This window comes from Chlorocebus sabaeus, chromosome 7 (genome assembly GCF_047675955.1).
Source record: "Chlorocebus sabaeus isolate Y175 chromosome 7, mChlSab1.0.hap1, whole genome shotgun sequence".
Lineage (NCBI taxonomy): Eukaryota > Metazoa > Chordata > Mammalia > Primates > Cercopithecidae > Chlorocebus > Chlorocebus sabaeus.
The window spans coordinates 39,075,551-39,101,946 of NC_132910.1; the positions used below are offsets into that span (position 1 = coordinate 39,075,551).

The 26,396-nt window shown below is 37.4% G+C and overlaps 1 protein-coding gene across 1 annotated transcript; it reads left to right on the plus strand.

Moving 5' to 3' along the window:
• Positions 1-15,439: 15,439 nt before the first annotated feature.
• On the plus strand, positions 15,440-20,931 carry DSPP (dentin sialophosphoprotein). The gene is made up of 4 exons (XM_073017819.1): positions 15,440-15,490; positions 16,630-16,713; positions 16,845-17,840; positions 18,316-20,931. The coding sequence occupies exons 1-4, from the start codon at positions 15,440-15,442 to the stop codon at positions 20,929-20,931; spliced, it is 3,747 nt and encodes a 1,248-aa protein (XP_072873920.1).
• The last annotated feature ends 5,465 nt before the right edge of the window (positions 20,932-26,396 follow it).

A 26,396-nucleotide genomic window follows, 5' to 3' on the forward strand; every position in this document is an offset into this window, starting at 1 on the left:
TATTGGTCTGTTCAGAGTTTCTGTTTCTTCTAGATTTAATCTAGGAAGATTGTATATTTCCAGGAATTTATACATCTGTATGTTTTCTAGTTTGTGCACATAAAGGTGTTCATAATAGCCTTAAATGATCTTTTATTTCTGTGGTATCGGTTGTAATATCTCCCATTTCATTTCTAGTTCAGTTTGTTTGGATCTTTTCTCTTCTCAGTTAATCTCATTAATGGTCTATCAATTTTGTTTATCTTTTCCAAGAACTAGATTTTTGTTTCATTTATCTTTTAAATATTTTTGTTGTTGTTATTTAAATTTCATTTAATTCTGTCCTGATCTTTGTTATTTCTTTTCTTATGCTTGGTTTGGGTTTGATTTGTTTTCTTTCTCTAGTTCTTTGAGGTGTCAACTTAGATTGTCTATTTGTTCTCTTTCAGACTTTTTGATATAGACATTTAATGCTATGAATGTTCTTCTTAACACCGCTTTAGATATATCCCAAAGGTTTTGATAAGTTGTGTCATTATTATCGTTTAGCTGAAAGTTTTCTAAATTTCCATCTTGATTTCATTGTTGACCCAAAGATCATTCAAGAGTAGATTATTTAATTTCCATGTATTTGTATATTTTTGAGGATTATTTTTGGAGTTAATTTCCAGTTTTATTCCACTGTGGTCTAAGAGGATACTTGATATGATTTTGATTTTCTTAAATTTATTGAGACTTGTTTTGTGGCCTGTCATATGGGCTATCTTGGAGAAGGTTCTATGTGCCGATGGAAAAAAAGTGCATTTTGCAGTTATTGGGCAGAATGTTCTATAAATATCTGTTAAGTTCCTTTGTTCTAGGGTATTGTTTAAGTCCATTGTTTCTTTGTTGACTTTCTGTCTTGATGACCTGTCAACTACATAGGAGACAGTGAACTCACCCACACACCAAAAATATAACTACTACATCCAGCAGCTGGGAAAACCAGCACACAAAGACTCTCTGTAACTAAGATTCTCATATAGAGACTTTATCCTTACAAGCACCAACAGTCATGTTAGGCTAAAATAAACATTAAATCTGATCCTTAAGAGGGGAAAAACAACAATAAAACTCCCCCAAACTGCAGTCCAATCAAAAATAAATTCAAGAACAATTTAAGAACTAATCTACCCAAATGAGAAGAAACCAGAAAAGTAATTATGGTAATATGACAAAACAGGGTTGTATAACATCCTCAAAGATCACACTAGCTCCTCAAAAATGAATTCAAACCAAGAAGAAATCTCTGGATTGTCAGATAAAGAATTCAGAAGGTTGATTGTTAAGCTACTCAAGGAGATAACAGAGAAAGGTGAAAATCAACTTAAAGAAATAAAAAAAAATACAAGATATGGATAAAAAATTCTACAGAGAAATATATATCCTAAAGAAAAACAATCACAACTTCTGGAAATGAAAGACACACTTAGAGAAATACAAAATGCAGTAGAAAGTTTCAACAATAGACTAGAACAAGTAGAAAAAAAGAACTTCAGAGCTCAAAGACAAGGCTTTTGAATTAAACTAATCAGACAAAGAAAAAAGAATTTAAGAAATGAACAAAGTCTCCAAAAAAATTGAGATTGTGTTAAATGGTTAAACCTAAGAATAACTGGTGTTCCTGAGGAAGAAGAGAAATCTAAAAGTTTGGAAAACTTATTTGAGAAAATAATTGAAGAAAACGTCTCTGGCCTTGCTAGAGATCTAGACATCCAAATACAAGAAGCTCAAAGAACTCCTGGGAAATTCCATCACCTAGTCATCAGGTTATCTAAAGTCAAGACAAAGGAAAGAATCTAAAGAGCTGTGAGACTAAATCATCAGGTAACCTATAAAGGAAAACTTACCAGATTAACAGTTAATTTCTCAGCAGAAATATTACAAGCCAGAAGGGATTGGGTTCCTATCTTTGGGTTCCTTACCAACAATAATTTTTAGTCAATAATTTTGTATCCAGCAAAACTAAGCTTCATAAATGAAGGAGAGATAAAGTCTTTTTCAGACGAACAAATGCTGAGAGAAATTGCCACCACCAAGCCTGCACTTCAAGAAATGCTATAAGGAGTTCTGAATCTTGAAACAAAACTTCAAAATATACCAGAACAGAACCTCCTTAAATCATAAATCCAACAAGGCCTATAAAACAATAACAAAATGAAAAAAACAATATATTTAGGCAACAACTAGCCTGATGAATAGAAGATGAGTCTCTTGGACTCACCTAACACATAACACAGCACACATAGCATAGCACCATATGCTATGTTCTGAATGTTTGTGTCCCCCTGCAAAATTCATATGTGGAAACCTAATCTCTAATGCAATAATAATTAAGAGATGGTCTCTTTAGAAGGTTATTAGGTCATGCTTTGCTTTCAGTGGGATTAGTTCCCCTTTAAAAGAGCCCTGAATGAAGGCACTTGATTGCCCCTTCCACCATGTGAAGACTCAGCAAGAAGGGGTCACCTGTGAGAAAGGGGGTTGTCACCAGACACTGAATCTGCCAGTTCCTTGATCTGGGGAGTCCCAGCCCTAGAACTATCAGAAATAAATTTCTGTTGTTGATAAACCACCAAGTTTATGGTATTTTTTTATATCAGCCTGAACTAAGAAAAGTCATCAAAACTTCTGTTGTGATTAGTTTATCTTCCTTATCTGAATTTCTCTTAAAAATTTATTATTTTATCACATTTTTGGTAGTAGTTGATGAAATCATGTATCTTTTATGTTTAGTTAGCATCTGTTGGTTTATATCTGACTTTTCACAATTTTTTATACTAAATGAACAATTTGGAAATGCACAAGTATTAATAGTTTCCAGAGGATTTTTTCCCTCTTTTAATAAGTATCCACTGTTCAGAAAATTTATTACAAAATTTACACTTACATTTTGGCATTTTCATGTTCAAAGATACACAAATTCAAATAAAGGGTAGCCACCACTAGACTTGAAAGGACTGAATTTGATACCCTAACAGTAACAATAGTATGTCACTCACAAATTAGAACTCGTAGCTAATCATAAACAGGGGCTGAAATGTTGAAAGAGTTGCAAACTTGCAAACTAGCAATAAATTGAACTCAGTGTCTGATGTAAAAAAGGTGAACTTTCCCTTTGCCTACAAGGTAGATCTGTAGCAAGACACAGTCTTTTCAAATTGTTGGTTAGGGAAGCCTGACATTCAGGAATTGGTGGACTTTCAGAAGTGGGAGTGCTCAGGGATTGATGGACTTTCAGATGTTTTAATGTGGTCACTGGAGTAGGGCATTTACTGATTGACTGTTGTCTAAAGGCACGGACTTGTCACGATTAACTGATTTCCAGAGCTTGGGCCATTGATTTCCTAACTTTTGGAAACAGTTACTGGTGCAAGGAAGTTACTGATTGGCTGATTTTCAGAGCATGTGTACTGATCTGTTACTGCTAATTAATGGTGGTTATCTGTTCATGAGTTGGGACATTAGCCAAAGGACAGTCTTCCTCTTTTGAATATGAAAAATAAGTATTTTAATTTTCAGTTTCCCTCTTTTGGTCTGTCCTCAGCCAAGCCTGCAAGAGCAATCTTAGAGGATTATCCAGATTTTTATTTGTGGAGGTATGATTTTTTAGCTAGTGTTACCATTTGAGATTCAAGCACCAATAACTGTGGCAGAAAACTAACTGTGAACTTTTTGTAGTTATTGAAAAAAACAGAATACAGGACATTCATTTAAGGCATCCTGGCAAAGCCAATATAGGACTCAGGACAAAATCATTTAGTACAGGACACCTCTTGTATACACAGGATGCCTGGCAACCAGATGCTGGCCATATCACAGGCCTGTATCTCTGTGATATTCCCAGAACAGATTGTGCTTCAGGTTCTATGAGTTCTCAAAGGTGAGTGAGTGGCCCAAGCTGAAGCTGGATCATTTGAGAAGTTCAAAGCCAGACTAAACAACTACTGAAAAGTTTGAATCAAAGTAGTGCCATAATTATATTTGATTTTAGAAAGTTTTTTTTTTTGGCATCTTTATGGGGGATTTGGGATTGGCAGAAACAGAGACTGGTGACAAATGAGTCTATTAGGAGGCTCAACGCCTACAATGAGAGTAAGAATGGGAGCCATTAAATTTCTGTTATTACCAAAGATTAGTAATTTACTTATAACACTGAATAAAATAACTTATCAAAATTTGGGGGTTTAATTTAAAATATATCACTTTCCAACAATTCTAAGAAAGTTTATGACAAACACAGGACTTGGACTTGGTGAATATATTATTCTAGGTTCTCTTGAGAAACAAAACCAGTTGGATGCGTGTATACACATAGAGAGGACTGTTTAGAGTTCCCGCACTTGGTTATTGAGGCTGGTAATTTACGTCTAAAACTTGCAGAATGAGCAGATAGACTGGAGGCCTAGGGAAGAGCTGATGTTGTGGTTTAAGTTCAAAACTGGCTGTTGAAGAATTCTTCCTTGCCTGAGGGAGATCAGTCTTGTTTTATTCAGACCTTCAGTTGGCTGGATGAGACCCATCCGTATAATGAAGGGAAGTCTGCTTTACTAAAAATCCCCCAATTTAAATGTTACTCTTATTTTCCAAATTAATATTGTATCTGTCTTCTGAATTGCACCAATTAATCCAATATTGAGAAATTGAATTGAAGATTTTTGCCTTTTAAACTTCCACCAATCAAAGACACCCAGCAGGGATGTTGTAAATCTGCATATGCAGAGAACTCCTACTCAAATGCCTTCTGCTGGTTTTGTGAACAGGTCTTGCACCAATTTAAAGTAATTTGAGTTGGGTGATCCTCTGTGGCCATGTCGCTATTACTATTCTTGCCTTAGTTTTGCCATTTAGCTCAGTGATGTTTATCCAAATTGAAGAAAACAGGAAGGCAAATGGTTCAAAATCATGGTAATAGAATAGCTAACTAGGTGAAGGGTTCAATTTCAAACTCTTTCCTTGGGAACAGAGTAATTGATTCTAATGAAGGGTTTTTAAAGAACTTATTTCGTTACTAAATTGAGGTAGATTTCTGACTTCTAATCTTAAATTTTAGGTAATTGTTCAATTTCCACAACAAATTGGGGTTTATGTTTCCTTTTGGCAATTCCTTACTATAAAGCCTTAGTTTTAACTTCTCGATTTACAGGATTTGAAATGGGGCTGGCCAAAATGGGTTAATTACTTCTTTTTTTTTTTTTTAAACCAGCTTTACTGAGATATAATTGATGCACAACAAACTGTGCATATTTAAAGTGTACAATTTGATAAGTTTTGTTGTGGTAAACAGCCATGAAACTGTCACCACAATCAAGATAATGAAAAGTATTCGTTCAAGTTTCCTTGTGGTCCTTTATAACTCCTTCCTCCCACTCCTTCTCCCTTGACCTCAGGCACCCACTGATCTATTTTCTGTCACTATAGATTAAAACGTGTGATGAGTAGAATTTTAAGATAACTGCCAATAACCCTCACCCTTATATAATCCCCTCCCCTTTGAGTGGGAGTGGAACCTATAAATATAATGAAATATCATTTCCATGGTTATATCTTATTATGTGGTGAAAGTGAGTAGGCAGATGTAATTAAGTTTACTAATCAATTGGCCTTAAAATAAAGGAAAACCTGAGTGAGTCTAACCCAACCTAATGAGTCCTCTTTTTCTTTTGAAAAATTACTTTGGCTAATCTAATTCCCTTGCATTTCCATGTGAATTTTGGAATAACTTTACAATATTGATTCTATAGATAAATTTTTGGAGACTTGACATGTTAGTATTGAGTCTTTTGACCCATTATCATGGTACGTATCTTTATTTAAATAGTCTTTAACTTATCTCAGCAATATTTACAGTTTTTCAATGTTCGGGTCTTCAGATTTTTCACCACATACCGTACTGTTGATGCAATTATAAATTTATTGTTTTTAATTTAAATTTTTATTGTTAATTGCTAGCAAATAGAAATTTTTTTATTATTGATATCGTATCCTATAACCTTACTTAACTCACTTCTTAGTTCTAGTAACCTTTTTGTATATTCAGTTGGATTTTCTACATAGATGATAATATTGTCTGCAAAATAAAGATTATTTAACTTCTACTTTTCGATCTGAATGCCTTTTATTTCTTTTCTTTCTTAGAAACTCAAGAACAATATTGAATAGAAATGGTGAGAGTAGATATATTTGCCTTGCTTCTGATATTGGGGGAAAGCATTCAGTAGTTAAGTATTAAGTGTAATGTTATTAGGTTGGTGCAAAAGCAAGTGTGGTTTTGCCATTAAAAGTAATTACAAAAAACACAATCACTTTTGCACCAAAAGATGCCTTTTATCAGGTTGAGGAAGTTCCCTTCTATTCTTAGATAGCTGAGAGCTTTTGTTTATTTTTAGAATCAGAAATGAATGTTGGGTGTTTGAAATGTTTCTTCTTTGCTTAATGAGAATTTAAAAATCAGAAGTGAATGTTGGAATTTTTAAATGTATTTTATTTGCCTAATGAGTTTTTTGTTTGTTTGTTTGTTTTTGAGGCGGAGTCTCGCTCTGTCATCCAGGATGGAGTGCAGTGGTGTGATCTCGGCTCACTGCAATCACCGCCTCCTGGGTTCAAGCAATTCTCATGCCTCAGCCTCCTGAGTAGCTGGGATTACAGGCATCTGCCACTGCGACTAGCTAATTTTTTTTGTATTTTTAGTAGAGACGAGGTTTCACCATGTTGGCCAGGCTGGTCTCGAACTCTTGATCTCAAGTGATTCACCCACCTCGGCCTCCCAAAGTACTAGAATTACAGGCATGAGCCACTGCGCCCAGCCGCCTAATGAGCTGTTTAAAATCAGAAGTGAATGTTGTATTTTTGATGTGTTTCTTCTTTGCCTAATGAGATTTTTAAAATCAGAAATGGATGGTGGATTTTTTTTTATTATACTTTAAGTTCTAGGGTACATGTGCACAATGTGCAAGTTTGTTACATATGTATACATGTGCCACGTTGGTGTGCTGCTCCCATTAACTCGTCATTTACATTAGGTATATCTCCTAATGCTATCATTCCCCCGTTCCCCCACCCCACGACAGGCCCCGGTGTGTGATGTTCCCCTTCCTGCGTCCAGGTGTTCTCATTGTTCAATTCCCACATATGAGTGAGAACATGTGGTGTTTGGTTTTCTGTCCTTGCCATAGTTTGCTGAGAATTATGGTTTCCTGCTTCATCCACGTCCCTACAAAGGACATGAACTCATCCTTTTTTATGGCTGCATTGTATTCCATGGTGTATATGTGCCACATTTCCTTAATTCAGTCTATCATTGATGGATATTTGGGTTGGTTCCAAGTCTTTGCCATTGTGAATAGTGCCACAATAAACATACATGTGCATGTGTCTTTTTAGCAGCATAATTTATAATCCTTTGGGTATATACCCAGTAATGGGATGGCTGGGTCAAATGGTATTTCTAGTTCTAGATCCTTGAGGAATTGCCACATTGTCTTCCACAATGGTTGAACTAGTTTACAATCCCACCAACAGTGTAAAAGTGTTCCTGTCTCTCCACATCCTCTCCAGTACCTGTTGTTTCCTGACTGTTTAATGATCACCATTCTAACTGGTGTGAGATGGTATCTCATTGTGGTTTTGATTTGCATTTCTCTGATGGCCAGTGATGATGAGCATTTTTTCATGTGTCTGTAGCCTGCATAAATGTCTTCTTCTGAGAAGTGTCTGTTCATATCCTTTGCCCACTTTTTGATGGAGTTGTTTTTTTCTTGTAAATTTGTTTGAGTTTTTTGTAGATTTTGGATATTAGTCCTTTGTCAGATGAGCAGATTGCAAAAATTTTCTCCCATTCTGTAGGTTGCCTGTTCATTCTGATGGTAGTTTCTTTTGTTGTGCAGAAGTTCTTTAGTTTAATTAGATCCCATTTGTCAATTTTGGCTTTTGTTGCCATTCCTTTTGGTGTTTTAGATATGAAGTCCTTGCCCATGCCTATGTCCTGAAAAAAACAGAGTAGAAAAGCTGAAAATTCTAAAAATCAGAGCTCCTCTCCCCCTCCAAAGGAATGCAGCTCCTCACCAGCAACAAAACAAAGCTGGACGGAGAATGACGAGTTGAGAGAAGAAGGCCTCAGACGATCAAACTTCTCTGAGCTAAAGTAAGAATTTCGAACCCATCACAAAGAAGCTAGAAACCTTGAAAAAAGATTAGATGAATGGCTAACTAAAATAACCAGTGTAGAGAAGTCCTTAAATGACCTGATGGAGCTGAAAACCATGGCATGAGAACTATGTGACAAATGCACAAGCTTCAGTAGCCGATTCGATCAATTGGAAGTAAGGGTATAAGTGATTGAAGATCAAATGAATGAAATGAAGTGAGAAGTTTAGAGAAAGGAGAGTAAAAAGAAACGAACAAAGCCTCCAAGAAATATGGCACTATGTGAAAAGACTAAATCTATGTCTAATTGGTGTACCTGAAAGTGACAGGGAGAATGGAACCAATTTGGAAAACACTCTGCAGGATATTATCCAGGAGAACTTCCCCAACCTAGCAAGGCAGGCCAACATTCAAATTCAGGAAATACAGAGAATACCACAAAGATACCTCTCGAGAAGAGCAACTCCAAGACACATAATTGTCAGACTCACCAAAGTTGAAATGAAGGAAAAAATGTTAAGGGCAGCCAGACAGAAAAGTCGGGTGACCCACAAAAGGAAGGTCATCAGACTAACAGAGGATCTCTCGGCAGAAACTCCACAAGTCAGAAGAGAGTGGGGGCCACTATTCAACAGTCTTAAATAAAAGAATTTTCAACCCAGAATTTCATATCCAGCCAAACTAAGCTTCATAAGTGAAGGAGAAGTAAAATCCTTTACAGACAAGCAAATGCTGAGAGATTTTGTCACCACCAGGCCTGCCCTACAAGAACTCCTGAAGGAAGCACTAAACATGGAAAGGAACAACCGGTACCAGCCACTGCAAAAACATGTCAAATTGTAAAGACCATTGATGCTAGGAAGAAACTGCATCAACTAATGAGCAAAATAACCAGCTAACATCATAATGACAGGATCAAATTCACACATAACAATATTAACCTTAAATGTAAATGGGCTAAATGCTCCAATTAAAAGACACAGACTGGCAAATTGGATAAAGAGTCAAGACCCATCAGTGTGCTGTATTCAGGAGACCCATCTCACGTGCAGAGACACACATAGGCTCAAAATAAAGGGATGGAGGAAGATCTACCAAGCAAATGGAAAACAAAAAAGGCAGGGATTGCACTCCTAGTCTCTGATAAAACAGACTTTAAACCAACAAAGATGAAAAGAGACAAAGAAGGCCATTACATAATGGTAAAGGGATCAATTCAACAAGAAGAGCTATCCTAAATATATATGCGCCCAATACAGGAGCACCCAGATTCATAAAGCAAGTCCTTAAAGACCTACAAAGAGACTTAGACTCCCACACAATAATAATGGGAGACTTTCACAACCCACTGTCAACATTAGACAGATCAACAAGACAGAAAGTTAACAAGGATATCCAGGAATTGAACTCAGCTCTGCCCCAAGCAGACCTAATAGACATCTACAGAACTCTCCATCCCAAATCAACAGAATATACATTCTTCTCAGCACCACATTGCACTTATTCCAAAATGGACCACATAGTTGGAAGTAAAGCACTCCTCAGCAAATGTAAAAGAACAGAAATTATAACAAACTTTCTCTCAGACCACAGTGCAATCAAACTAGAACTCAGGATTAAGAAACTCACTCAAAACCGCTCAACTTCATGAAAACTGAACAACCTGTTCCTGAATGACTACTGGGTACATAACGAAATGAAGGCAGAAATAAAGATGTTCTTTGAAACCAATGAGAACAAAGACACAACATACCAGAATTTCTGGGACACATTTAAAGCAGTGTGTAGAGGGAAATTTATAGTACTAAATGCCCACAAGAGAAAGCAGGAAAAATCTAAAATTGACACCCTAACATCACAATGAATGGTGGATTTTTGAAATGTGTTTTATTTGTCTAGTGAGATTTTAAAAATCAGAAGTGAATGTTGGATTTTTGAAATGTTTTTCTTTGCCAATAAGATTATGTGGTTTTCTGTCTTTGTTAATATGGTCAATTAAATTGATTACTTTTTTTTTTTTGATAGAGTCCCACTCTGTCACCCAGGCTGGAGTGCAGTGGCGTGATCTCGGCTCACTGCAAGCTCCTTCTCCTGGGTTCACACCATTCTCCTGCCTCAGCCACCCACGTAGCTGGGACTACAGGCACCTGTCACCATGCCTGGCTAATTTTTTGTGTTTTTAGTAGAGATAGGGTTTCACCGTGTTAGCCTGGATGGTCTCGATCTCCTGACCTTATTATCTGCCTGCTTCAGCCTCCCAAAGTGCTGGGATTATAGGCATGAGCCACCACGCCCAGCCACATTGATTAACATTTAAATTAAGTCAGCCTTGCACACCTGGAATAAATTTTACTTGCTCATTATGTATTATCTTTTAAAAACATATTATTGGGTTTGATTCACTAACATTATATTTAAAATTTTTGTATTAACACTTATGATGGATATAGGTCAGTAGTATTATATACTTATAACATTTTTGGTTTTGATATTGGGGTAATGTTGGCATCATAGAATGAGCTGTGAAGTATTTTCTCCTTCTCAATTTTCTAGAAGACTTTGTGTAGGATTGGAATGATATCTTCCTTAAGTATGTCATAGAATTTGTCAGTGAAACCACTTGAGCAGCAAGAATTCTACCACTGAACCACCAATGCCTCTAAAGTGATACCAGTTGGGCCCAAAGTTTTCTCTCTGGGAAAGTTTTAAACTGAATTTAATTTCTTTAATAGATATGAGGCAATTCAAGTTACATATTTTTTCTTGAGTGAGCTTTGTTGGTTTTAAGGAATCTATCCACTTCGTCTAAGTTGTTAATTTGTTAACATAAATATGTTTCCAGTATTTCCTTATTATCCATTATAGAATATTTAGAAAATATAGAAAATATAGAAATATAGAAAATATAGAAAATCTGTGGAGTTGTCATTTCTGTCATTCCTGATATTGTTAATTTGTGTCTTCTCCTTTATTTCCCTCATTAGTCTGGAAAGAATCTTCTAAATTTTATTGAACTTCTCATAGAATCAGCTTTTGGTTTCACTGACCTTCTTTATTGTTTTTCTGTTTTCTATTTAATTAATTTCAGTTCTGATCTTTATTATTTCCTTTTCTCTATATACTTTGAACTTAATTTTTCCTTCTTTGGTGGAAAATAAAGTCATTGTTTTGAAACTTCTTCTCTTTGTATATGGTTATTTAGTGCTATAATTTCATCCTAAATAACTCCTTTAGTGACATCCCACAGATTTTGATATGCTATGCTTTCATTTTCAGTCATCCCATATATTCTGAATTTCCCTTTTGGTTTCTTCTTTCACCCATTGACTATTTATGAGTGTTCCACTTAGCCTTAAAATACTTGTGGTTTTCCAGAATTCTTTCATTATTGATTTCTAATTGCCTTCCATTGTGGTCAGTAAACATACTTTGTATGACTTGAATTCTTTTAAATTTACTGAGGTTCATTTTGAGGCTCAGGCTACATTCTATCTTGGTAAGTAGTCCAGGTACACTTGAAAAGAATGTTTATCCTTCTGTTGTTGGATGAAGTCATCTGTAAATGTCAATTAGATCAAGTTGGATGAAACTTCTGTTTAAAGCTTGTATATCCATTATGTTTTTCTTTCAATTATTAATAGAGGGCTATTGAAATCTCTGACTATAACTCATGTTAATTCAAATCAAGGAAAAGAAAGGCAGGTTTAGCTCATCAACCTGCACTGATGAATATGTGTGTGGGTAAGGGCATCACTCCCAGAAGTTACTTGAGTCTTATTAAAAGTTGTTAGGCCCTTTAATCTGCCCAAGTAAATATGCTATATGAATAAAAAGTGTTTGCTATGAAAACAGCTTCAAGGCAAATTTCCTTTCCATTCCATTCACTTCCTTTCAACCTTACTTTTTCCCTACATATAAAGCTTTATGCTGTATATAAATACCATATATTTTTGTATATATATTCTGGAGATATCAATGTTGCATAGTGATATAGCATTAGTGGTCTTATGTGTTTCACATTCTTTAATATTGTAACACAAAAATTGGCATATTCCTGAAAATGCTAAACAAGTATATAGAGAAAGACTGTCAAGTTTTTGAATGCATGAATTAAATAAATGTTTTAGGGATTACCTGCATTATAGTACATCTAGGGTTCAAGAGAATGGTGCACGCATGTCACAAAACTTGTTAGACGTAAAGTCTAATTTTCTATTTTGCATTCTACAGCTAACACAGATAATTGAGACATAATGGACAGCTACATCTTTTGTCTTTACGCACCTTTAAACATCTTGCTACTTTTGATATTTTGAATATCTGTTTTTAAAATGTAGTTTGAATACTCAATTGATAGATTTTTAAGCTTTTATGTCACTGCTTATTTCAGTTAAATCAGAGAGATTTCAGGAGAGTTACTGTTTATAGATTGTTAAAGATCCCTCAGGCAATGTCAAAGCTGTTGCATGTGGACAGTTTCTTGAATTATAGCACAGAAACTTTAATACCTACCTCAAGAATGATAGGGGTCTTAAATAGGCAGTCATATTTACTAAAGAAACCTAGAGTTTTCTTAGATTGCCAACCTTGGCAAGACAAGAAATGTCAGGGTGACAGGGTTTAAGTGGCTCTTTTCAGATATGTTACACTGATTCTCTATATTTAAGATATGAAACAGCCTTACAGGAGCTGTTTAATTAAGTGAAAGTAAGTCTAGTCCTTTTGGAACCGAATGGTTCAGTGAGCAAATATATATCAGCAAGTGAAGGAAGTGGGGAAGTTATTATGTGCTTCATAGACACGATGACACTTTATAACCCCATATCAGGGATCCTAAACAGTGATTGGTTGAGAAAATTATCAAACTGAGTTTAAATTTCGGCAACTACAAAATTGTCATGCAAAAATCCAGGACAGTGGGCCACTTTCAGTCTTCAAAGAGAAAGATAAGAAATTCTGGATTTTCAAAGTCCTTTTGAAGCCTTTTAAGGTAAGATGAAATATTCTTTTTACTCAGAACCAACTGATTCATTCAGAAAGAACTTTGAATTTCAAAGACAAAGCCAGTTTTATTTTAAGAAGCAAATGCCCCTTAATGATTAGATCGTTTGCTTCCTTTTTGGCTTGTCATATTGATAGTATGTATAAAAGATAATGGATAATTATGAGTTAAGGAAGAGATAGATTGGGAAAAAGAAAGACCTCATACTGAAAAATTGGCCAACTGAGGTGGAAATTTGATAATTAGTTATCTGGGCACTTTGATTGGTTTTGATAAAAATGAGATAACTGAGATATCAAAAAATCCACCTTGGGCTTTCAAACAAGCCTTTAATTAGGCTTTGCTTTTCAGTATTTTATTACTTACTATCACTTATTATTGTCCCACATGAAATGAAATTTAGCAATCACTAGTGATGCCAAATCTAATTGCTAAATGAAATGAAGCTAAATCTCATTTCACGAGTAACAATAAATGAAATAATCTGAAGGAGGTTTGCAAAATTCTGAAGTCTCTGTTTCATGCTGAGAACACCTGGGCCATTTTTATAGTAGTCTTCGAAGTCATTCACCTGCCTTGGAAACGGTGATGAGCATCATGGAATTGTTCCGGAGTGGAGCTGAAAGAGAGACGTAGTGGTCAGATTTCTGGACTGTAGCTCAGAAATGGGACACACATCCCTCTGGCCTTGGCTGCACGTACCTTTCCAGGATGCTGTGGCTCTTCCAAATCACAGTGCAGATGGGCCTTCTGCGGAGCTATGTAATGATTAGGCTTGGGACTGCAAAGTACAGGATGACTGTGGCTTAGTAAACAGCTGGCCTTCAACCTCTGTGCCCAGAGCTCTGCATGATACTTGTCCTGGTGTCACCTCAGCCTCACTTGAATCTATGGCATTTCAGAAGGAGCTCTAGCTGTTCTTGGCTTTCTGTTGAACAGCTGTAAGAGTGAGCACTTTTTTCCCCCTGAGTAGCTCTGGAACTGTGTCATCTCTCCTGTGAGAAAACACCAATAATTCTCATGACAGTTGATATTCAGTGAAGTTTTATTATATTTTCACTATCACCATTAAATTCAATCAAAGCCATTTTATGACATGCAGCATTATAATCTATACATGCAGTGGGAGTTCATGAAATAGGAGTAAAACTCTCCTTTCTATAGTAATGGCATCATTACATCAACTTCCAATATAAATTGAGTTTTTTACTCACACAGATTAAAAAATGTCTATTCCAACTTATCAGAAACATATTCTTAGACCATTTCTGAATTTGAATTCTAACAGGGACGAAGAATCATGATTTTAGAAGTCCCATATAATAATTGCTATCATTTGTTAGAAAATTGCAAAGTGCCTGAAGTAATGCTAGATATTGCTTATAGTCATAAATATTTATCAACAACATTCAGAAAATGTCTTTTTCTGTGCTTTGCATTGGAATACAATAATCACCAAGACACTCTCCTGGGTCTCAGGAGTTTACAGTAAATCAGGGCAACACATAAGTAACTAGGCAATTTTAAACAGTGCAATGTGTTACCAGTGAGATGTGCAAAACGACTTGGTATAAAAAGGAACGAGATACTAAATACCGTTTGAAGTGGAGTTAGAGAGGGCTTCTCAGAGATAATTCTACCAAACTTCAGGATAGTCCTGAGGTGCAGGTTTTGTTATTATTCCAGGTAGAGGGATAATAAACCTACTTAAATTTCTCAAGCTTACATGGCAAGTAGCAAGGGGTAACATTTGAACCCAGGTCTCTGAATACAAACCCCAAATTCTTTCCGCTAGCATAGGCTCCCTCATGTTAGTAATTTCTGCTCTTAAAGTCTAGTAGAGCTCAATTCTATGGATTTGGAGTAAGGATGACACGTGTTTTATCTTTTAAGCACAATTTCAGCAGAATTACTTAATACTTGATTAAAGCTATTCAGAAGAGAAAAATATGTTTTTACATCCAAGAATTGTGGAAGAACAAAGTTACAGCTATGCCCTTTGCACCTATATGGCTATTTTCCTTCATTGGCACAGGAAGAAAAAATCTAGGAAGCTACATTAGTGCTAAGCCTGGTGATGTCCCCATAACCACACCAGGTATGTTCTGGAACATCATATGTCTTCTCGTGTTAGATACATGCTTCTTGCCCAGGAAAAGGGCAATGCTTACACATCAAAATAATATAGGATTATGATTATCACTTTTACTTTATAAGTAATTTTGTGCTGTTCTTTTTTTATACAGCCATTGGTTATTATTATTCCTAAAGAAAATGAAGATAATTGCATATTTTTGCATTTGGGCAGTAGCATGGGCCATTCCAGTAAGTATGCCTTTCTCAGAAAACCTCTACACTTTGTTATCTCTTTTAACCTAACATTAATACAAAATGTTGTGTGTGTGTGTGTGTGTGTCTGTGCATGCACGTGTGTGTGTATATGTGTGTGTATATATACTTTTCCTTAATTTTTTAACAGACTGAGTCTAAACATTTAGATTTGCACTAAGGGCTTTATGCGATGTCTGTGAGGTTTCAACCAAACCACTCCAGCTCATTGTCTCTTTCCTCTATAGAAATTCACATCTTGCCTGAAGGATTATTATTATTTAAAACATTTATTCAGATTAATTTATACTTAGTGCCCAGAAGTCATGGAGACTTTGTCCATCTTTGCTTCATACTCTGTGAATTTCATTCTAATATGAACAAAGTCTGTGCTGTTTAGGAAGTTTCCAAGAAAGAATAATAAGAAAAAGTAGATTTTTTTCAACATATAGGAAACTAATGCTTCACTCAGAGTTATTATTTATGTGCTCACTTTGGAAAATTTGGAATATATGATAAATACCAATAAAAAATTGAGAAAATTCAACCATTTGTAATTTAGTAGCCAGCCATCATGTTTAACATTTTCATATGCTTTCATAATACCAAACATTTGGTATTTATGTAGTTGAAAATGTTCTCAAGTATTTCAAATGTGCTGTTGCAGAGCACAGAAGTATAACAGCATAATACTTGATTTTGCTTCTGTGCAGGCTCTGGTCATGCCTCCTGTTCTCTTAAGAGTTTTGGTCAGGATTACACTTAGAGCAGGTCTTGTGCTAGTGCAAGAGACTTGTTGTGCAAAAACACCAGAGGTCTATCCCCTTGTCTTTCTACAAGACTCTTTCCTTCTATAGTTGAGATAAGTGGGCTGATCTAACATATCCATAAAGTTGGTAATACCGCAGTGAAAAACATCCATGTGCCCAGTTTAAATTCTACACAAGCCCTGTAAGAAGCCACTTCCCTTTTGTATCTGATTAGATCATACTTTGGCCTTTGTGTTAAACCTTTCTTCTTCATTGAGGAAAGAATGTGTGTGTGTGTTTGTGTGTGTGTGTGTGCGCGCGCACGCATGCTCATGCACATATTCCCAAAAAGAACCTTTTCAATAGCCAATATTTTCTACTTGGCAGGTTCCTCAAAGCAAACCACTGGAGAGGCATGTCGAAAAGTCCATGAATTTGCATCTCCTAGCAAGATCAAACGTGTCAGAACAGGTATAGGATGTAATATATTTCTTTTTTTTCCTATTTCTGAGTTTCTACATTCCATTAATTTCCCCAACATTGCAATTTGCTTTCCTTCAAGATCATTGATACTTATAATTGATTGAATGTTTCTTTTTCAGGATAAGTTAAATGCCAGTGGAACCATCAAAGAAAGTGGTGTCCCCGTGTGTGAAGGTGATAAAGGAAGGCAAGAGAATACCCAAGATGGTCACAAGGGAGAAGGGAATGGCTCTGAGTGGGCAGAAGTAGGAGGGAAGAGTTTTTCTACATATTCCACATTAGCAAACGAAGAGGGGAATATTGAGGGCTGGAATGGGGACACAGGAAAAGCAGAAACATATGATCATGATGGAATACACGGGAAAGAAGAAAACACCACAGCAAATGGCATCCAAGGACAAGTAAGCATCATTGACAATGCCGGAACCACAAACAGAAGCAACACTAATGGAAATACTGATAAGAATACCCCAAATGGGGATGTTGGAGATGCAGGTGGCAATGAAGATGTCACTGTTGTCCAAGAAGATGGACCCCAAGTAGCTGGAAGCAATAACAGTACAGACAATGAGGATGAAATAATTGAGAATTCCTGTGGAAATGAGGGTAATACAAGTGAAATAACACCTCAGATCAACAGCAACAGAAATGGGACTAAGGAGGCTGAGGTAACACCCAGCACTAGAGAAGATGCAGGCCTGGATAATTCCGATGGGAGTCCTAGTGGGAATGGAGCAGATGAGGATGAAGACAAGGGTTCTGGTGATGATGAAGATGAGGAAACAGGGAATGGAAAAGACAGTAACGATAACAGCAAGGGACAGGAGGGCCAGGACGGCCAGGACCACGGGAAAGAAGATGATCATGATAGTAGCACAGGTCAAAATTCGGAGAGTAATGAAGATTATGACCCTGAAGGCAAAGAAGCTCCCCATAATGACGCTGATGGAGACAACACCTCCAAGAGTGAGGAGAATTCTGCTGGTATTCTGGAAGACAATCTCAGCCAAAGAATGGAGGACACCCAGAAACTCAACCACAGAGAAAGCAAAGGTGTAGAAAACGGAATCACCAAAGAATCAGAGCCACACGCTGTTGGGAAGAGCCAAGATAAGGTTAGTTTGTAAAGCTGATTTCTTTCAATGGCAATTTAAATTCTTCCCCTCTAACTATTGATGCTAGCACAAAAATAAACCATGACAAGCATCCATGTATTTTTGCATCCATATTACTTGACTATTTAAGGAAAAGCTAGAGTCCTTACTAGACTTCCATATAGAACAACTTTAAAAATCATACATTTCTGAGAACGTAGTTACAATTCTAGAAAAGTCTTATGTGAAATCATGGATCCCCCATGTAATTGTTTACAAAAGTTCCTGGGTAGGAATGTGGATGAACTTTTAAGGAATCTAAACACCAGGGTGCTTTCAATTACAGAATAAAGCACATTTTCACAAATAACTGTGAAGTATTAGAAGTGGAACTCCTATCCCTGTGGCAACTTTTCCCAGTTATTCTTCCTCAGATCAATGCAATTTTGCAGCAAGTATTCACTAGTTAATCATTCTTTCCTCCATCCTTCCATAGGGAATAGAAATCAAAGGTCCTAGCGGTGGCAACAGAAATATTACCAAAGAAGTTGGGAAAGTCAATGAAGATAAAGAGGATAAAGGACAACATGGAATGATCTTGGGCAAAGGAAATGTCAAGACACAAGGAGAGGTTGACAACATAGAAGGACCTGGCCAAAAACCAGAACCAGGAAATAAAGTTGGACACAGCAACACAGGTAGTGACAGCAATAGTGATGGATATGACAGTTATGATTTTGATGATAAGTCCATGCAAGGAGATGATCCCAATAGCAGTGACGAATCTAATGGCAATGATGATGCTAATTCAGAAAGTGACAATGACAGCAGTAGTCGAGGAGATGCTTCTTATAACTCTGATGAATCAAAAGATAATGGCAATGGCAGTCACTCAAAAGGAGAAGAAGATGATGACAATGATAGTACATCAGACACTAATAATAGTGACAGTAATGGCAATGGTAACAATGGCAATGATGACAATGACAAATCTGACGGTGGCAAAGGTAAATCAGATAGCAGTGACAGCAGTGATAGTAGTGACAGTGATAGTAGTGATAGCAGCAATAGCAGTGATAGTAGTGACAGCAGTGACAGTGACAGCAGTGATAGCAACAGTAGCAGTGATAGTAGTGACAGCAGTGACAGTGACAGCAGTGATAGCAACAGTAGCAGTGATAGTAGTGACAGCAGTGACAGTGACAGCAGTGATAGCAACAGTAGCAGTGATAGTAGTGACAGCAGTGACAGTGACAGCAGTGATAGCAACAGTAGCAGTGATAGTAGTGACAGCAGTGACAGTGACAGCAGTGATAGCAACAGTAGCAGTGACAGTAGTGACAGCAGTGATAGCAGTGATAGTAGTGATAGTAGTGACAGCAGTGACAGTGACAGCAGTGATAGCAGTGACAGTGATAGTGATAGCAGCAATAGCAGTGACAGTAGTGATAGCAATAGCAGTGACAGTAGTGACAGCAGTGATAGCAGCAACAGTAGTGATAGTAGTGACAGCAGCAACAGTGACAGTAGTGATAGTAGTGACAACAGCGACAGCAAGTCAGACAGCAGCAAATCAGACAGCAGTGATAGTGACAGTAAGTCAGACAGCAGTGACAGCAACAGCAGTGACAGTAGTGACAATAGTGATAGCAGTGACAGCAGCAATAGCAGTGACAGCAGTGATAGTGAGAGCAGCAGTAGCAGTGACAGCAGCAACAGCAGTGATAGTAGTGACAGTAGTGACAGCAGCAATAGTAGTGACAGCAGCAACAGCAGTGACAGTAGTGATAGTAGTGACAGCAGTGATAGTAGTGACAATAGCAATAGCAGTGACAGCAGTGATAGCAGTGACAGCAGCGATAGCAGTGACAGTAGTGACAGTAGCAATAGTAGTGACAGCAGCAATAGCAGTGACAGCAGCGATAGTAGTGACAGCAGCGATAGCAGTGACAGCAGTGATAGCAGTGACAGTAGTGACAGTAGCAATAGTAGTGACAGCAGCAATAGCAGTGACAGCAGTGATAGCAGTGACAGCAGCAATAGTAGTGACAGCAGCAATAGCAGTGACAGCAGCGATAGTAGTGACAGCAGCGATAGCAGTGACAGCAGTGATAGCAGTGACAGTAGTGACAGTAGCAATAGTAGTGACAGCAGCAATAGCAGTGACAGCAGTGATAGTGACGGCAGCAACCGCAGTGATAGCAGTGACAGCACTGATAGCAGTGACAGCAGCAATAGTAGCGACAGCAGCGATAGCAGCGACAGCAGCGATAGCAGTGACAGCAGCGATAGCAGTGACAGCAGCAACAGCAGTGATAGCAGCGACAGCAGTAACAGCAGTGATAGTAGTGACAGCAGCAACAGCAGTGACAGCAGTGATAGCAGCAATAGCAGCAATAGCAGTGACAGGAGTGACAGCAGTGATAGTAGCGACAGCAGTGACAGCAGCGATAGTAGTGACAGCAGTGACAGCAGTGATAGCAGCGACAGCAGCGATAGTAGTGACAGCAGTGATAGCAGTGACAGCAGCGATAGCAGTGACAGCAGTGACAGTAGTGACAGCAGTGATAGCAGTGACAGCAGTAATAGCAGTGACAACAGTGACAGCAGCGATAGTAGTGACAGCAGTGACAGCAGTGACAGCAGTGATAGCGATAGCAGTGATAGCAGTGACAGCAGCGACAGCAGTGATAGCAGTGACAGCAGCAACAGCGACAGCAGTGATAGCAGTGACAGCAGCGAAAGCAGTGACAGCAGTGATAGTGACAGCAGCAAAAGCAGTGACAGCAGTGATAGCAGTGACAGCAGTGAAAGCAGTGACAGCAGTGATAGTGACAGCAGCAACAGCAGTGACAGCAGTGATAGCAGTGACAGCAGTGATAGCAGTGACAGCAGTGATAGTGACGGCAGCAACAGCAGTGATAGCAGTGACAGCAGCAATAGCAGTGACAGCAGCAACAGCAGCGACAGCAGTGATAGCAGTGACAGCACATCTGACAGCAGTGATGAGAGTGACAACCAGAGCAAGTCTGGTAATGGTAACAACAATGGAAGTGACAGTGACAGTGACAGTGAAGGCAGTGACAGTAACCACTCAACCAGTGATGATTAGAACAAAAGAAAACCCATAAGATTCCCTTTGTGAAAAGTTTGGTGATGGGATAGGAAAAAAAGATTTCCAAGAAAGTAAAGAAAGGGAAGAAATAAACAGAAGACATATGTAAACATCCACAAAAACAAGTAGGGGAATCAAATCAAACAGTTGGATGCAGAACCAAGGCCTAACTCCTGCAGAGAGAGACTCTGAATGCATGACCTTTGGTACATGCCTGTTAATACTCATGTTCTGAAAATATTTTGTTAAAAGTGTAAGTCTAAACAAAAAAGAACAATTAAAATATTCTTTAATACTTCACGCAGAAACCTCAAGTAATCACTACATGATAACTTTAAGTGCCATGTGCTGCAGAGAATGTAGCAGGCAGACACATCTTAAAAGCAACCTGTGGCATTGCCTTAAGTCTCCATAGTTATGTATTCTGGAGAGGCGGTCTGCTTACTGCTGAGTAAAAGATGCTGTACTGTGATAGCCAACTTGGCTTTGGATTCAGTTGCTTGTTCTATGGAAGAAATACATTTATTTCTTACATGAAAAAAAAATTGCAGCTACTATTCAACCTACCTGGGCTATGGGAATAATCTTTCTAATGATCAAATAGAGTAGTTATAAATCACAGAAATTCTAAAGAGTGCTAGTCAGAAAGAGCTCAGAGACGGGTTGATGTATAAAATCTGATCTGTAATCGGATGTATAGCATCTGACGTTAAAATCTGATGAAGAAAATACATCTCAACAAACCACTGGAAATTGAGTACAAAGTCCCTAAAAATATTGACAAAGCTGATGCAGTGCTTAGAACAGTGTCTTACTCCCAGGAGCCACTCTCCAAATGTTAACCAGTAAATGACACATGAATGACTCTGGAGGGGCGTCACTTAGAAGCATGGTGGCTCACACCTGTAATCCCAGCACTTTGGGAGGCTGAAGTGGGTGGATCACAAGGTCGAGAGATTGAGACCGTCTTGGCTAACATGGTGAAACCCCGTCTCTACTAAAAATACAAATATTAGCTGGGAGTGGTGGCACGTGTCTCTAGTCCCAGCTACTTGGGAGACTGAAGCAGGAGAATCGCTTGAACCCGGGAGGCGGAGGTTGCAGTAAGCCAAGATCGTGCCACTGCACTCTAGCCTAGCGACAGAATGAGAGTCCATCTCAAAAAAAAAAAAAAAAAAAAAAAGAAGAAGAAGAAGAACTGTGTTATGTGGTATCAATTATTTATCTTTACATCAGTCTCACCAAGTCATTCTTACTTCACACCTTGAAAACCTCAACACGCCAAAACTTCTGAACCAGACCCTGAGTCTGAGTCTCCCTTCCCACTATTAATCTCTTTAGTAAAGCGAAAGCTGGTGGGTAATGGTTTGGAAAACTTCTCTTTCTTATTTGAGAGTCATAAATGCAGTTACGATCTGAGTATGCCTCACTCAGCTTTGGCATGAATGAAGGTAATTCTTAGGCCCAAGATGAAGCCCAATTTCTAGAAAATGACAAACTTAAAGGTGTATAGAGAATAGAGATTGATATTTAATAGGGTGGAGATATAGTTTATCATCTAAACTAGGGCACTTTGAAGAATGAAAGGGGTGCTATGCATAATTATACGGAGACAGGAGATATAAATTGGGATTGTCCCAGGGAAACTGGGAGATACTATAACGCTAACCCACAAACCTTAAAGGTATTTTTCAAGATTCAGTAGTGATGCTTTGAAATCTCCATCTTTTTCCACTGAGGTAATTATTTTAGCTTTGCTCTAATGTAAAGCTGAAAATCTATAGAGTGAGAATATGAATGCAACTTCTTTAATGTTAATTTTCAACCAGTTGTTAGTTGACAATTTACTTTCTAATAGTAGGCATATTTTATGAAAAGAGTTTCAGGAGATTTATTTTTCTGCCTTCTTCCTCCTCTATGCAAGTGTCCTTTAGTTAAGAGATCAACATTGTGAGGAGTATTGTTGAAGACTTTAAAAATACTATTCATAAACTTCTCGGTAACTCTTAAGAGTGTAAAATGTCCAGGTTTGTACTACATCACAGTCATGTCATGACTCTAAACTTCTTTCCTTAGGATATGTTCTAGGTTTTTAATTTCTTTAGATTTTAGGGTTTTTTGTTTTGCTTTGTTTTGCTTTAATTTGTAAAGCATTGCTTCTAATACGTGTCACAACTATTTCAAAAGGTTGCTATGAACACTAAGTCAGGCAATGGACATGGAACTCTGTAAACTATATAAGATACGTAAATGAAGGAGATAAATCTCAGTGTTATCATAAATATCGATTTATTAAAGTAAATATCCATTTATTAAAATCAATATCCTTTTATACAATTGCTCACAAGGAAAATTTCCTTCACCCTAAAGAGTTTGCAAATACTCCCTCTATCACAAAATCTGATATATAATATTTCTTTTAAAAATTAACTCTTTTTAATTGAAAAAGTAATATATGTATATGCACAAAATAAAAAAAAAATTAAACACCATAAAGAGGTATACGGAAGTATTATCTTAAATACTTCTACACTCCCAGCCCTCTATATCTCTTTGCTATTGCCTATAAGCAATTCCCATTATTAATATCTTGTGGACCCTTTCAGAAATATTCTATGCACGTACATTCTCCTTTTAAAAAACCTGTGGAAGTCTACTATACACAATGCGTTCATCTTATTTTTTTCAATTTAACAAATACCTTAAATATTGGTTCACAGCACACAGATCAACTTCATTTTTCTTCACGGGTGTGCTTTATTTTATTTTATGAAGTGCCATAAGGTATTTGATCTGCCTTTATTGTTCCATCACTTTCTAAGCCATTTTCAGCCCAATAAAAGTCTCTGCAGACATTGCCTGCAGTAATAGCCTAAGCTGAATCAATTTCTAGCCAGTTCTTATAAAGACTTTGTCTTAAGAAATATTCAGGGGCAGGGGATGTTCAGAATCTAGGGTTGATATCAGAAATAACAAAGATATGATCTTGATTGTCTTATGTAATCACATCTGCATTGACTTCTGGACTTTCAGGGCAAGAATGGAGCAGACACACTACAAAAGAACACTGCAAAAGTAGATCCTTTGGACACAAGAAGTCTGGTGTTAGGAAACAAAGCTTATTTTGAGTTATTTTCTGGAATAAAGATGAATAGGTTGTCTGCTAATATTGCCCACAAGAAGAGTATTTGTTAAACTGCAGGTTGCCACTCATTTAGCAGATCAGATCAATTTACTGACTAATGATAAATATTTTATAAAACAAAAGAATAAAAAAGAAAAATCATAGTGTACCATCGGTACTGCTTTGTGAACCAGGATCATATCTATCTATAGATGTACACACACAAATATGTCTAAGTGTACGTATAGTAGGACCTGACGGAAAATGCCTTTCTTACTGCTGGTGGTAGTTTTAAAAAGTTTGAAAGCCACTGGTTTAGAAAATAATTACTGCTAGTAATCATTTTATATTTACTTTTTCACATTCTCTTTTTCCCTTAGAAACCTCTAAGTTTCTTTCCCACTTTGAAGCAGAGATTTTAAAGAAAGAAAGAAGGATGTATGTGTAGGGGGACAGGGAAGAGTGGCAGTGGAATGCGTTTCTAGATTTATCTGTACCTCAGTAAAAGAGCCAAGGAAACATTGTCACTCTTGAACAAGAGGCTATCAGGGTGGTGCTGGTGGATTTGTTAGAAATTCAAGATTACTCCACAGATGACTGAAGACAAGAACTGAAAACTTAGTCTCAGAGGTGGTCTTGTCCTCCCCATCTGACAGGAGAATTCTTTCTGCATCGGCTCATACCACGAAACAGCAAATTGGTGACAGGTTTTGTTGTTGTTTAAAAAATACATTGTTTACATAAAAAGATAACCTTTATAAAGTTATACTTCACCATAGAAATACATTTAAAATTATTAACTGAAGTGTAAATTCCCAGAAGTCAAACTTGCTTTATGATTTGTAATGGAAGTTTTGAAAAATTTTAGACCGAAATAACCAGGAACAATTTTCCTCTCCCTAAAAGGAGCAGGAATAGAATAGAATAGTTTAGTCATAGATGAAAATATCGTTGTGTTCTCACAGTGATCCATTCACTGCTGCTTGGAAGCAAATCCTCTAGAGAATGAAACAAACCAACAACACAGTATTCCCATCCTCTATCCTCTGAACAGGGATCTGGGGTTCAGATGCTAAAAAAAAAGGAAAGAAAGTAAGAAAGAAAAAAGTCAATTCCTATGGGGCAGTCTTGCAGCTCAGAAAAATAGTGCAAAGTCTAAAGATCACTAGTACATGAGACTCAATCTGTTTTCCATGAGTTTGCCCAGTTCCCACTCTAGCATGAAGCACTGACTTTATAGAGCTTGATGGTAAGGTACTTCCCTTATTTCCAAACTCATTATTTTGGGCTTTGTCACCTGCTCTACCCATCTCTCCTTTACTCTGTTTCCTTATTTTCCTGCCTAGTCTTTTTCTCTTCAAAGAGGTTAAGAAGGCTCTGTGGGGAGGAAACTCTTCGCCCCTTGCAGATTTTAATTCCCAGACATTTCCTTTTGTGAGAACCCAGACAAACCCCCGGGCCAGGGACTGCTGTGCTTGGGCTTATATCACGGGGCTTTTTGTATACTCCTGGATTTCAGTCTCAACCAGCTGGTTCCTACCTTCCTGGCACTTTCCTCAGTTGAAACCACTGAATCTTTCTTTGCTATTCTAACTCCATCTTCTTATTCTGAGACCAATCAGAATTGAAGGCAAGAGATACTCAGACTGCAACAGACTAACATGAAGGTACGGCATGATGGAACACTTACTTCTTGTCTTATCCTAACATCTTGATTCCAACAAGTAGACTTGGACCTTGTCCCAAAGCAACAATTCCCTTTGAGTGACCTGCTCTTCTAACTTGGCTTCTGTCTAGCTTCTTCATACTGTTCTAGTAAACAGATGAGAATTTCCCCAGCCCAATCAGCACACCAGGAGCAAAACTGTTATCTGATACAGTTGACTTTATGGATGCAATGCAATGAAGGTGACTGTGGACCACAGCAGAGATGGCTCAGCAAAGGAAAAGATAGAATTATTATAGGATTGCAGGAAAGAGTGGAATGTAGATGGTATTTAAATGAAGCAGTGTTTGAAAGGTTCAAAACAAAACAGGGATAGGGATTTGGACTATGAAATAGACCCAGGCTCCTCTTTCTTTGCAATGTACAAAGTTAAGATGAAGATGGACTGTTGTATCCAGAAACCCCTTATCTCAATCTCTCTGCACCTGGGTTGTAAATTGAGGCAGGAGTCATTCAACAAAGGGAGTTGTTATGACGCTTTATAGCTTCAACACCCTTAAGAGAAATATTTCCTGTTCAGTTTGCAGCTGTCTTTATGTATGTATATTAATGTAGTCTGATAAACAGTGGGCAGATTTTTTACTCTCTCACTCTGAGCTAATTTTTGTTTTC

Bases quoted from the DNA above. Each gene is read 5' to 3' on its own strand.
- DSPP (XM_073017819.1), top strand. From the start codon at position 15,440: ATGAAGATAATTGCATATTTTTGCATTTGGGCAGTAGCATGGGCCATT. The intron at 15,491-16,629 runs GTAAGTATGCCT...TCTACTTGGCAG, and splicing joins CAGTAGCATGGGCCATTCCA to GTTCCTCAAAGCAAACCACT. The intron at 16,714-16,844 runs GTATAGGATGTA...TTTCTTTTTCAG, and splicing joins GATCAAACGTGTCAGAACAG to GATAAGTTAAATGCCAGTGG.